A 13,928-nucleotide genomic window follows, 5' to 3' on the forward strand; every position below is an offset into this window, starting at 1 on the left:
TTGCAGTACTCGGGCCTCTCACTGCTGTGGCCTCTCCCGTTGCGGAGCACAGGCTCCGGACGCGCAGGCTCAGCCGCCATGGCTCACGGGCCCAGCCGCTCCTCAGCACGGGGGATCTTCCCGGACCGGGGCACGAACGCACGTCCCCTGCATCGAAAGGCGGACTCTCAACCACTGCACCACCAGGGAAGCCCTCAAGTGGCTACTGAGCATCAGAAATGTGTCCCGTCCAAAGTGAGATGTGCTCTAAGTGTAGGGTATACACCAGATTTTGAAGACTTTGTACATAAAAGTAGTATGAAAAAAGGATTTAAAATATCTCATCTATACTTTTATATTGGTTGTATACTGAATTATAATATTTTTAATATTCAGGTTAATATACATGCATTATTAAATTAATTTCACTTGTTTCTATTTCCTTTTTTCAAATACAAATTACAAATGTGGCTCACATTATATTTCTATTAGACAGTGCTGACCTAAAACTGCACTGTCCAGTATGGTAGCCACTAGTCACAGATGGCTATTTAAATCATTCACGTTTAAATGAAGTTAAAAATTTAGCCATGCTAGCCACATTTCAAGCTCTTAATGGCCATATGTGGATAGTGGCTGCCACATTTAATGCTGCAGATATAGAACAGTCGCATCTTTGCAGAATGTTATATTGAACATCACTGACCTGGCAGTTTCTATATGGCTCTAACTTTTTTTAACCATCTGTCCTGAGTTCAGCTGTATGAATTTATGCTAGAAATTTCACTCTCTAGTCCAGCCATAGGCCCGGGTACCTTCTCTTTTGCTGAAATCCTAGATTATGCTGGTGTCCTGGTTCCAAAGGGCCCTTTGCTGGGACCCCAGATCCAAACAAGCCACCACTCTTGGCCCCTCTCTGAGTCCAAGATCAGTGTATTAGTTTCCTACTGCTGCTGTGACAAATCACCAAGACCTCAGTAACTTGCAACACAAATGTATTCTTTTACAGTTCTGGACATCAGAAGTCTGAAATCAGGGTCAGCAGAACTGTGTTCCTTCTGACGGCTTCGGGGGGAAATCCATTTCCTTGACGTTTTTAGTTTCTAGTGGCAGCTGGCATTCCTTGGCTTGTAGCCTCATCGCTCCTCTCTGCTTCATCCTCACATCACCTTCTCCCTCTGACCTCCTCCCTCTTATGAGGACCCTTATGGTTGCACTGGACTCACTCAGATAATCCAGGATAATCTCCCATCTCAAAATCCTTGACATGACTGCATCTGCAAAGTCCCTTTTGCCTTGTAAGGTAGTATTTACAGGTGCTGGGAATTAGCACATGGACATCTTTGGTGGGGCGGGGGGAGGGCATCAGTAGCCTGTACAATCTCCAAATGGAAAACCAGGACAGCTTGTCCGAACTCTGCATACCATGACCATGTGAAGAGGCCAAATAATTGTGCATAATCCAAGGAAAATTCATACTCTGTATGTTTTCAATGAAAAATGCCCTCCTAGAAGTCACAGTTCTGAGAACTTCACAGATCATACAGCTGCTCGTGTAGCTGGGGCAAGATACGGGTTTCTTGGTGAGGGGATCCTATCACTGCTCAGAAAAGGTTTGCCTTATTGGGCTGTTCTTGTCGCCCTTTCCCAGACCCCATAAAGCTCCCACCCGCCATATCACCTGCCCAGAGGAGAAACTATTTGGCTAGAAGTCAGTGACAAGACCCATGTGTGAGAACATTTCTCTAAAGGCAGTAAGATGGACAACAAGCCCTGATAGGAGTTTGTCATTGAGAAGAGGTAGCATGATATTAGGGTAAAAAGGGCGGGGTAACACGCTGGAGAGGTGGAATGGCAGGACCACGAATGAGTAAGCCCTGGAAGGATGCTCATTTTATAGTTTTATACATGATCCATTGCAAGTACACAGTGAATGTCTCCAAGTATAAATAACAGTAGGTTTCTCTAGTAGTAAAAGGTCACACAGGGCTTCCCTGGTGGCGCAGTGGTTGAGAGTCCGCCTGCTGATGCAGGGGACACAGGTCCGTGCTCCGGTCTGGGAAGATCCCACAGGCCGCGGAGCGGCTGGGCCCGTGAGCCGTGGCCGCTGAGCCTGCGCGTCCGGAGCCTGTGCTCTGCAACGGGAGAGGCCACAACAGTGAGAGGCCCGCGTACCGCAAAAAAAAAAAAAAAAAAAAAAAAAAACTGATCAAGATTCCAAAAGAGGGAAAGGAAGAAGTGGGTATAGACATACTGGGGCTCTTTTTATCGTATTGGAGTGTGAGGATGTTAATTAAAGGAATCTCCGAATCAGAGATGATCTGAAAAAGGAGGGTGTTGTTTCATCCGGTTAAAAAAAAAATAGATAAGTTTCATGAGTTACTTGCAGCAACTCTCAGGAACTTCGTGGGTCCCCAGAAAAGCTCCAGTTGAAACTGTAAAGTGAAGATCTAGTTCATGACGCTCTTTCATCCCAGTAAAGGACCTTAATAGTGAAGCACAAATGAGCAACTCGTAGAGCATTAAATGAGCAAAACCAAATGCTAGATATCATTCGACTGGTGTTCTTCCAAGAACAGCACTCATCCATTTTTTAAAACAGAAGTTAAAAAAAAAAAAAAAAAAAGATGTCAGCAGAACTTAGCAGTTGTGCACACGGGCTCAAGGAAGAAGTTTCCCAAACCCAGCCTTGGTGTGTTTCTCAGCATCCCCTGCGCCAGCCATCACACCCCACTCTCCCTCACATCCAGTGAATAATTGTACAACGAACAACTGCTGTCTCTACCCTTACTGGGGACCCCAATCTTCTCCGTGAGCTTACACACAAGTTCCGAGTCCCCTCAATGCCTTGCAGGTGAGGTGTTCCTATTTCTATTTTGCAAGTGCAGAAGCTGAGTCGCAGGATAGTTAAAAGCAAATCACCCATCAACACTTAGTGAGTAGGAAAGCTGGGCCTTGGACCCATCTATCAGCCTCCAGGGCCGAGCAGTTTGCACTGTGTCACCTCAGAACACTAAATACAAGTATGAAGTGGGTCCGAGGGAATCCAACCAGACCTGACGTGGATGGGACACTCACTCGCGTCCTGGGACCCTGCTCCTGAGTCAGCTGTGTCCCATTCTCCAAGGGCCAGCATGAGGGCTTTTAACTGGTTCATGCCCCTAGCAACCATGGTCCTTGAGCTGCAGGCAGCAAAAACCTAGTCCAGCCAACAAAAGCAAAGGGATTTTCTTGGAAGGCTACCTAGGAGTCACAAAATCAGCGAGAAGGCTGCAAGTGGACAGCTCTAGACTGAAATGAAGCAAAGCATCTCTTGCCAGAGTAGATGGGTCCCCAGTGTCTTCAACCCTCTGCTCAGATTGTCCTGACTTGGGTCAGAGTGTACACTAGGGAAGAGATGATAGATAACGTCCTAAAAAGAAACCACGTACTGGCAGCTGGGCCCCTGTGCCGCACAACCCCAGGGGCAGCATGGATCCTAACGTGAACGGTACGCCCTGGGGCTGTAGACCCTCCAGTCCTACGGATGAAACCCGGCAGCCCCGCTGAGTTCTCTGCTCTCTTAGGTTCACCGCCCACACCCTCTGCTCACCCCTCACACAGTTAACTCTATAGCTAGTCATTGTCTCTTCCCCAGTCGCACTGGAAGATTCCTGAGGATATGATTCAGTATCTCAACATTTCTATTTCTAATACCACATCATACAGAGCAGCAGTTTCCAATAAGCCTCTTGCTTATATCCACAACCAAATATGTTTCCTTTTAACAACGAATGGATCAGTACATTTAGAGCAATGAAACAGGAATGTCTTTCCCCGCCTCCAGGCTTGCGCGTCATCCCTGCAAGGTACCAGGAAGTGACCGTGGGAAGGAAGGGTAGGACATGGGCATTGAACAGAAGCCAAAGGCTATGCTGAGCACAGGTCTTGTGGTAGATGTTCAGGTCTCGGGTTGCCCTCATGCCTCTGATAAGGTTCCATGTGGGCAGCTGCTCTGGCACCAGCCACGCTGCCCCTGCCCCTGCCCCTTAACTGGGGAGAGCTTGGTCTGTCTCCAAATACCAACTGAGCGGCTGTTAAGTTCCAGGTGCTGGGTGAGGCAGGAAATCACCGTGCCATTAAAGAGCCCGGCACCCAACGCCATCAATAAACCGATAAGCGTTTGTTCTCCTGCATCCTCCCCCACCATCCCTCCACCCTCGTCACCGCATTGGCTGCTCTGAGTGGCTCCTTCCCTAATCCTGTCTTCTCTGTCAGCACGTGCCAGGCCTGGACCCTTCCAGCAGAAGGAGGATTACAATAGCATGAGCAAGAATGAAGTTGGTTGGCAAACCGCATCCTGGCTCCGGGTCTGCTCATTTGATGGCCTCATTCATTAACCATATATTGCACCCTAGCTGTGTGTTGGGCTCTGCGCAGTGTATAGGGAGCTGTGTAAACCAGGAGGCACAGAGGTCCTGACCAGAGAAGGAAACAGCCCTGTAAACAACTGAGTACAGTTCTGGGTGCTCAGTGATTCAGGTGGTTCACATAACATTCTTGTCTACTGTGGCATCAGCACCTAGCATAGCGCCTGGCCTCTTTTAAATGGACGCCGGTAGTGTGGGTTGGCGGATGAACTGGGCAAGTCCTAGTTGAGTGTTTACCTGTGCCTGTCCCTCTTTGAACTCTTGTTACAAGAGTCTTACGTGTGCTAAATGTGCACAACATATGGGGTGGATATTATTATCACCCCATTTCCTGATAAGGAAACTGAGGCACAGAGATGTTAGGTAATCCATTTACTTGGCAAGAAAAAGAGTCAAGATTCAAGCCCAGCCCGGAGAGTCTGGCCCCAGAGTCTGTGCCACTCTGCTCGTCGTATGCTAAGTGCACGGTGCTGGGGGATCGCAGAGGAGATGGCCACCGTCTGAGGTTTCAGTATTCAACACAGACACGAACCCACCCAGCACCACAATGTCTCAGCCCCTGGACCCCCTCACCTCCAACACCCAAGCCCCCCTTTCCTCCTCAGCACTCTCTCCCATGTGAGCCCTGCACGTGGTCACTGCAGCAAGGGCGCCATTGCTGAAATCTCGCCGTCAAGCCGTCCTCCCTGTGGCTTCACCACATCCTTCAGCTCAGGTACTCTAGGTCGTGGATCGCAGTGACGGAAACTCCATGCAGCCGAGTCTGCCGCAGATTTTACTATCGATCGACCCCTCCCGCCTCCATCGTCTCCCGCACCCTCCTCAGATTCCATGGTCTGTTATCATCAACTTCCCTCCATCTCTTCCCAACAGCCTTGCCTTCCTCTACTTACATTTGTCCAGCAAGACCCCAACTCAGCCGTCTACCCCCTCTACCCTTGATCAGAGCTACTGAATGTTGCTGAGGAAATACGCATCTGCGCTGACTGCAGTCTCTTGAAGTTTATGCCACGAATCTCAAAACAAAACCCAAAAAACAAACAAATAAACAAATGCAACACTGCCTAGCAATCCTGTCGTTTTTCAAGTAACTTTCTTCAGCACTGTCCCCGTTCCTCCACCTCTTTGCCCATGACCTTCACGCAGAAGTAATCAGACAGGAGCCTGCCGTTGGTCCACTGGCCAATCTACAGATCTGCCTACGTCTGAACCTGTTCTGCTCTGTTTTCTCTCCTATAAACATGGGAGCAACCCTTGTGCTCGTCTCACGGGCAAATCCCTCCCCTCCCGCCTTCTTAAACACTCATCCTTCCCATTATTTCCTCTCTTCCGCATCTTCAATCTCTCTCAAGATCATTAACTTCAAACGACAAATATGGTACAGTGTCTCCATCTTAGAGAAACAACCTTCTTAACACACACCCTCCTCCAGTTTTCATTCATTTCTTCTGCTTCTCTCACCTCCGTATCAGTCTTCAACTCACCCCATTTGGGCGTTTGTTCTCACTTCTCCAGTGTTCCTGTCAAGGTCACCAAATGACCTCCATGTTGCCAAGTCCACTGCACATTTCTGTCCTTATCTTACATAAACTCTCAGCTGCATTCAACATGGTTGACTGTACCCTCCTTTCTGAAAACCATCCATCTCCTGGCTTCTCTGCCCCCTCCACTCCCTGGTTACCCTCCACTCCGTGGCCATATTCCTTCTTAGTCTCCTTGGCTGTCCTCCTCTCTTCTCCCTAACTCCTAAATGTTGGAGGGACCCAGGAGTGGTCCTGGCCCTTCCCCCTTCCCTGCCTGTTAAGTCTATCTTCCTAGGAGAGGTCTCATCCTCATCCTGACTCCAGTAGGTCCTAGCTCTATCCCTGACCTCTTCCCCCATATTCCAGATTCATGTGACCAACTGCTTTCAAGGACCCTTAATAACCACCTCCCAGAAATAGGGCTCTTTAGTTAACAAACACACACACACTCTTTCTTCTCGAGCCTCCCCCATCTCAGTGAATGGTACCCCATTTACCCAGATGCTCGGTCCCAAACCCTCCCGATACCATCCTGATTCCATTAGTTTTTCTCCATCTCCCCCCACCACCACGCTTCACCAACCCATCGCTCTCCTCGGCCACTAAACAGCCTCCACTCTAGGCCTCTCCACACAGCGGAATGATCTCTTCAAAGCATAGATTAGGTAACTTCCCTTGACTTTTTGCCACCTGGCTCCTCACTGTGCCCTCAAGGTCCTGGAACGTCTGTCTCCCCTCAGTGTTTCCAATCCCTTCCCAGCATGGACCCCTGTGTTCACTCTGCTTTGGTAAATCCATCTGCCTTCCATCCTTCCACATTCTCAAACTCCTTCCATATCAGGGCCTTTGTCCTTATTCCACGGCACTGCGGTGCTCTTCGTCCAGCTCTTTAAGTAACTGCTGTATTTAAAATAGATAACCACCAACAAGGAGCTACTGTACAGCTCAGGGAACTCAGCTCAATATTCTGTAATAACCTAAACGGGAAAAGAATTTGAAAAAGAAGAGACACGTGTATACGTATAACTGAATCACTTTGCTGTACCTGAAGCCGACACACAACGTTATGAATCAACTAGACTCCAATATCAAATAAAAGTTTTAAATAGTAATAATAATAATTGCCTCACTCTCCCCCCTCAGGGAGATCGTACCATGCAACGTCGTCTCCTTAGAGATGCCTTCCCGGACCAGCCACCTTCTCAAAACATGGCACCTCCCAGTTTGTAACTTTAGTAAATATTTATTGAGCGCTTTCCAGACATTGTTATCAGGGTTTTATGTTGATTAACTCTCCTCATTCCTCTCAGCTCTGTTACTGTCATTATTATACCCATCTTAAAAACGAGGAAACTGAGCCCAAAGAGATCAAAACTATCTAAGGTCAATCAGTTGTCAGAAGTTGTCTTAGGACGCAACCTCGAGCATCCCAGGGCCAGCCTGGCCTCCTAACCGTCCCTCCATCTGCCTCCCTCCCATGACCTGCGTGTCTCCTTCTCGTGCTTTTTACAGTCTGGATGCTATATCTCATTTAGTGATTTATGTACCGTCAGTCTCCTCATTAGCATATAAACAACGTTTGCACAGAGACATTTGTCTTCATCAATGGATCCCCAGAACACAGCAAGCACAGATAACAGAGCAAATCGTTCTTGTTTTCAATGACTGAATGACCTTATGTGTGTTTTGTCTGTTTCTACAGAGCAGATTTATTATGCCGGCCCTGTCAATAATCCTGGATTTGAAATTCCTGAGGTAAGGGTTTTGCTTTCTGTTTTGTTTTGTTCCTTAATTACTGTATCTAGCAGTTTCTCAAAGAAGGAAACACAGAGGAGGTGGAGGAGGGAATTAAACTAAAAACTTAAAGCTTTTGTTGGCCCGTCACGAAGAAAACCCTTTCTCAGTGAGGCGGCTACCTCCTCGTGGGCACTTACTAATGCATGACGCACAGGTTTTGGCATTTTGGTATTTAACGTTTTTGTCCTGTGGGGCAGCCCCTGTGTAGACAGCTCCCGTGGGGAGGGATCCTGGGGCCCTGTCCTGCAGGTTGGCCGTGTCTGGGGGGCCTCCACATGGCTAGAGCTGTTGAGGCAAGGGCGGCAGCCACAGACGGGCTGGTCGTTCAGAGAAAGTAAGAAACACACAGCCCAGAAAGCATAAAGCTCCCCAGTTACTGTTCTCGCACAGTATTCACGAGCTACCACCCAGTAGATAAAATGACCACGTCCTGCACATTCACTAGTGAGGTTCACAGCTACGAGTAGATTTTTCCTCCAATTCCTTTTCATTCAATATACTGTGACTTTATGAAACAGCTGCACTCCAGCAGCTCTGACATAGCGATCCATTCGCAACACACGACTCCTGAGAGCATCCTTCAGAAATACAACAAAAGAATCACAAAAATGTAAATCATTTTCATCTTTTGGTCTTCAATTTCATCCTTTGCATCTTCCGAAAGCTGATAAGACTCTAGAAAAGAATCTCCTTCTCCATAAAGAATCTCTTGAACTCGTTTCATTTCCCTGTATGTCTCCTTTCTGTCCCAGCCTCTGGGTTCCTCAGTTTCAAGCCATCAAGTCTCCAGACTATGTTGGACTTTCACTAGAATTGCTCTGGCAGTTGGGAAGAGTCCAGCCTTCCAGAGTTTCCCCCTCAGGCCTTTCAGCATAATATGAGAGTTGCGCAAACTCTCTTCCCGTCTAGGATGTGAGACAATTTCTCTCACATAGTTTTTTGCCTTAAATCTTTGCCATTTGAATTCTTTTTCTTCCTCCATTTTCCTTTGGAGCCTCCCCGCACCTCCACTGGAGACTGACTTAAAATTTGCAAACAATTAACTTTTGTGTTGCGTTATTAAGTTAAAAAAAAAAAAACAGTTACTCTTAGCAATTGCTGTGAAATAGAGGCGAAAGAACTTAAAGTCACAGGATCACTTTGAAAGAAAAGGTAGCAGAGATGTAAAAAGCTTTATTGCAACCACCTGGGATGCATGAGTGAGCGCATTACCTGCGTCCCTCAACAACAAACGGTACTACTCGGGGCACTGCCCGACGTGAGACTGAGACAAGGCCAGGTCACCTGGCCCCTGGCCTCCTTGTTCAAGCATCCACAGATGCCCTCTGCCCAGCCCTCCTACCTCTTCCCCTTCTGACGCCTGGGCCTGGGGAGCAGAAACCTGGCCAGCCCTGACCCCACCCCAGCCAGGCCTGACAGGGGACAGAAGCAGAGTGGACACATGTGATCTGTCACGTATGCAGCAGAGGCAGCTGGAGGCCTTAATCCCCAACTTGAGCTCCCACGCTGGCCCAAGACCAGCCCGGCGCCCCTGGCTGACAGCCAGCCTGCAAGGCTCCTAGACTTTGCTTCCTAATATGGGACAGAAATGGTGTGAAGACCATTGGTCTTGGTTTTAAAAGACCTGCCCCAGATCCCGCCTCTTCCTGCCAAATCCCCCAGAGATGGGCTTTGTGCTAACTCTACCCCCGCTTGGCCGAAAAGGTTTCCACTCAGCAGTCAGTCTTCAGTGTCTTGGTATTATTTTCTTTTTATCACAACCAGCCCCTTGGCCCCGATTGAAGTGCTGCCTGCAGCGGGCATCTGTCTATGGCTGCCACTTTCTGACTTAGAATTTAGAGGCCCTTTGGGCTTCCAACTTGGATGCCAACTGGCAGGTACGGCCTGAACCGTGTAAGTGCAGAGGGTGCAACTACAGACTCCTACCTGACAAATCCAGCGCTCTTCAAACAGCCGAAAGACCCCTGCTCTCTGTGCATCATCCTTTCCTCCTGCCCACAGGTGCGCCCTGTTGCCTAAATACTCTCTCCCCTTAAAGCAGAGTATGTGTGTCTTGTAATTCGTAATCTGGAACGCCTTCATTCAAATTCTGCTTCTTTCACTAGGCTTAGAAAGCAATGGGAAAAATTCAGTTGGTTTTCAATAACTTTGTGTGGTGTGTACTTAAATGCACAGGGACAGTTAAAAGTAGCTGATGGTGATAACAATGACTGTGACAATGAAACACCATCAGACGCAAATGTGAGCTGGTCTTTACTCGGAACTAATTCTCTGACTTTTACGCTCTGATTTAAACTCCTAACAGTGCTTCTGAAATCACAGCTGCTGATATCTGAGCAGACTCAGGGAGCCTAGACCGTCAGAGAATCTTCAAGGTGAAGGGTGCCTGGAGTCACCCTCAGCAGCCCTCACGCCTGAGACACCATCAGTGCTGGGGAACCCACTCACTCCTGGGCCTCTGCTAATTGCTAGAAAGCACCTCTCTCGTAGCCCGAGACCTTTCATGCAACATCTACCCAGTGGTCTGATCTGTTCCTTCCCTCCGGCTTATATAGATTAAATGTCTTCCCTTCCTCGGGTGACAGGCTCCTCAAAGACGTGCCAGAGTTTCCTGAGCTTTTCTTCTCGGGACAGAGAGTCTGCAGATTGGCCCTACCACGTGGCTTGCGGGGCCGGGTAGAGCTTCAGCCACGAGCACGGCACACGTGGCTCAGGCCTGGGTTCCTTCTGCAGCTCCACACGGCCTGGCTGGCATTCCCTGACCACAGAGGGGGTCCTCTGCAGTGCACTGTCGCCAGAAAGGAACCCTTAAAAGGCAGAAATACTTTCTCTAGCAGAGCGTTTGGGTTTCCTGCCATTGGATTTTGCTCCCCCAGCTGCCTCCCTCTTCTCAGGAAACAACACTTTATCCCTCCTGTTGCTCAGGCCAGAGTCCTCGGGGTCACCCCTGACCCCGCTCTTTCCCACCCACGTGGGTTTCCTCAGCCAATCCTATCGGCTCTTCTTTCCGAATCCATCCAGAATCCCGCCCCCTCTCCGCATCTCCACCACCTGCTCCAAACCTTCGCCACCTGCTACCCGGTCTTACTGCTTCCTACCTGCATCCCCGGCTCTTCCCCCGACGGCCACCGGAGGGATCCCGCTGACAGGCACGTCGGGACAGGCCACGCCTCAGGTGGAAGCCATTGCCAGCCTCTTCCCCTCTCCCCCCGAGCCCGTCGGGCCCTCACTTTCCGCAGTCGGCATGGCGTGCTTCCGTACCACCTTCAGGTCCTCACCCCAACGTCACCTCCTCAGGGGACCTGCCTCGACCACCACCCTCCCTAAAGCTGCAAACCAGCACACACCAGCCCAGCAACCCCTGGTCAGCCCAGCACCCCCGTGGGAGCTCCGTCGGGAACGCGAGACCCCTCAGGCTTAGCCATTCATCATGGGCACCACCTGTCTCTCCCAGCCAGCCCGGGAGCCACAGCGGGTGGGGACGGTCTGTGTGGTTCGACTTTATCCCCGGTGCGTAGAGCAGAGGCTGCACGTAGAAGGGCTCCGCAACCGCTTGCTGAATGTTGATGGTTCTGGGCTCACACACCTCCTGCTTTCCCCGTATCCCTTCAGGGAGAGTACCAAGTTCTGCTAGAACTATACACCCAAGACCACAGCACCGTGGCCTGCGCCAACGCCACCATCCTTTGCTCCTGAGCACCTCGAAGCGCGGCGAGCTGTCCCGTGGGGACCACAGCTTCCCACACTCATCCTGCCGTGAGGAAGGACCAGCGGACGACAGAGCAAGCCTCTGGGGACGCGCAGGTGCTGGTTTCAGCCCCAGGACCACAGGTCGCCAGGCTCCACGGATGTAATGAGGCCCCTGAAACATCTGCTTCTCAGGAGCTCCTGGGGGTCATCCAGCAGTCTTGAGGGACCGTCCCTCCTCCCTAAGTGCTCACCTGACACCACTCCCCTTTCTTCAGCTCCTGGGGGCCCTTCCTTGGTCGCCCAAAATAAAGAAACCGGCACCACAATTTTACCTCCTGGTTTGTTAAAGAATCTTGGTACAATCCTGTAGCTCTAACATAAGTTCCTCCGCACACAGAGCCAGGGCTGCCACGGCATCAGTGATGCTGAGAGATTCAGGACAGTGGTGGCCCAGTGGCAATGACAGCACTGGAGAGTGAGCCGTTCCTTCTCCTGGGGAAGCCCAGAAGCTGACGAAACCGCACAAGCAATACATCACAGTCTCCCCTGAACAAACCTCATTATCCTGAATCGTGGCTGTCCTGGCCCCAGCGCACCATGGTCCTCGTGAATGCGTTCGTTAATTCACTCAGCAAGTCACAGCCGGTCACTCACATGCTGGGCCCTGTGCTCAGCACTTAGGCTACTCCAGGGAGCAAGACAGACACTGTCCCTGCCCTCATGGAGCCTGCAGTCCCCTGGAATATTAAAAAGCCACATGTCCACCAGGGGCCACATCATGCATGTACAGAGACCCTCCTTTGATGCCCCCTGTAAATGATGAGGTGGCCTGTCTGTTGCCAGAGCCGTTTGCTGTCCCTGGTGTCCCCTGTCCCCGGATGTGCAGCATCCCTTGGGGGCTCCACCTCCCCTTCCACACCCTGTGCTCCCCCCACCTCTCTCCTTCCAGCATCCCTGGGGGGCTCCACCTCCCCTTCCACACCCTGTGCTCCCCCCACCTCTCTCCTTCCAGCATCCCTGGGGGGCTCCACCTCCCCTTCCACACCCTGTGCTCCCCCCACCTCTCTCCTTCCAGCATCCCTGGGGGGCTCCACCTCCCCTTCCACACCCTGTGCTCCCCCCACCTCTCTCCTTCCAGCATCCCTGGGGGGCTCCACCTCCCCTTCCACACCCTGTGCTCCCCCCACCTCTCTCCTTCCAGCATCCCTGGGGGGCTCCACCTCCCCTTCCACACCCTATGCTCCCCCCACCTCTCTCCTTCCAGCAACCCTGGGGGGCTCCACCTCCCCTGCCACACGCTGTGCTCCCCCCACCTCTCTCCTTCCAGCATCCCTGGGCTCCACATCTGGCCCCCTTGCTCCTGTAGAGGGGCCGAAGTCGGGAGACTGGGTTGACCTTCTCAGCTGATAAAAGTGCCACTGTGTTAGAGATTAAAAGAGAAAAGAAATGCATAGTTTAAAAGTGTCTGTTGCTATTAATTACTGTCTGTACATAGTTGAACTACCCGGAATAGCAGGCCATAAATGCCTGGTGAATCAAAACCTTAAAAGCAGCATCTGAGGTTTTCTGGGTTGTGGAGAGAGAAAATTATAGCAGTGTCCTCGCCTACGCCCAAAATGCTCCAGAGAAAAGCCCTGCTGTGGCCATGCCAGGCTCGGGGGCAAACCTCTGAACACACACAGTGGACACTGTTGTGTACCCAGACAGCAAACTGGATTGCTGGTCCTTCCCCATCCCCTCCGGTGAGACATTTCCCGCTCCCTTTCCAGAAACATCCCTACATCCAGTTAAGGGCCCTGGGTGGCTCCCGAGTACTCATATGTTCCGACGGCTCAGGACAGCTGTCACAGCCTTCCATAGACAGGGACAGGGAACAGGGAACAAGCAGATCGAGCTGTTCCCTTTCCTGTCCTTCACTCTCTTCTTAAAATTCATTGAGTGTGTGTGTGTGTGTGTGTGAGAGAGAGAGAGAGAGAGAGACAGAGAGACAGAGAGAGTGAGAGAGAAAGAGAGAGAGGGAGAGACAAAGGGAGAAAGAGGTTTAGTTAAACAGAGATTTCCACACATGCACAGGCTGACCCTAGCCTCGACTGAGTACATAGGAGCACACAGCTGTTGCACTAAGGGTGTAATTTGAGGGGGGAAAAGAAAGTGTTTCTCTGCCTCCAAAATATGTCTGTCCTTAGCGTGGGCCTTACATTTCACTGAGTTTCACTCCTGCAAGTTGAGAAAGCTTTTCACTGTTTATAACTCTCCTATTAAAAAATACAAACAGTCCCGGAAGGAGAAACGCCAGAATCATTATCAAAACTCCAGTAGAACAGAATAATGAAGATGAAGTTTGGAAGTGTCATTCCAGGAAGAGGGAGGTGTTAAGGGGCGGTGGGCAGCCCAGGGCAAAAGCCCTCTTAGTGGGTCACCCACGTGTGCCTGGGTCGGGGTGGGGGGGGGAGGGCGACCTGCCAAAGAACTTCATTACTTCTCATCTTCTCATAAATGATTTGTCACTGTTTCAAAATCAACATCAAGT

At 50.5% G+C, this 13,928-nt stretch overlaps 1 protein-coding gene across 1 annotated transcript in view; it reads left to right on the forward strand.

Annotated features, from left to right (window-relative positions):
* LY86 (lymphocyte antigen 86) overlaps positions 1–11,404 on the forward strand; it is a 49,483-nt gene extending 38,079 nt beyond the window's left edge. The window contains exons 4-5 of the mRNA XM_007466383.1: positions 7,614–7,666; positions 11,321–11,404. Coding sequence (XP_007466445.1) covers positions 7,614–7,666; positions 11,321–11,404 — 137 coding nt within the window. The remainder of the gene's footprint in view (positions 1–7,613; positions 7,667–11,320) is intronic.
* Positions 11,405–13,928: the final 2,524 nt, after the last annotated feature.

Source organism: Lipotes vexillifer, unplaced genomic scaffold (genome assembly GCF_000442215.2).
Source record: "Lipotes vexillifer unplaced genomic scaffold, Lipotes_vexillifer_v1.1 scaffold444, whole genome shotgun sequence".
NCBI lineage: Eukaryota > Metazoa > Chordata > Mammalia > Artiodactyla > Lipotidae > Lipotes > Lipotes vexillifer.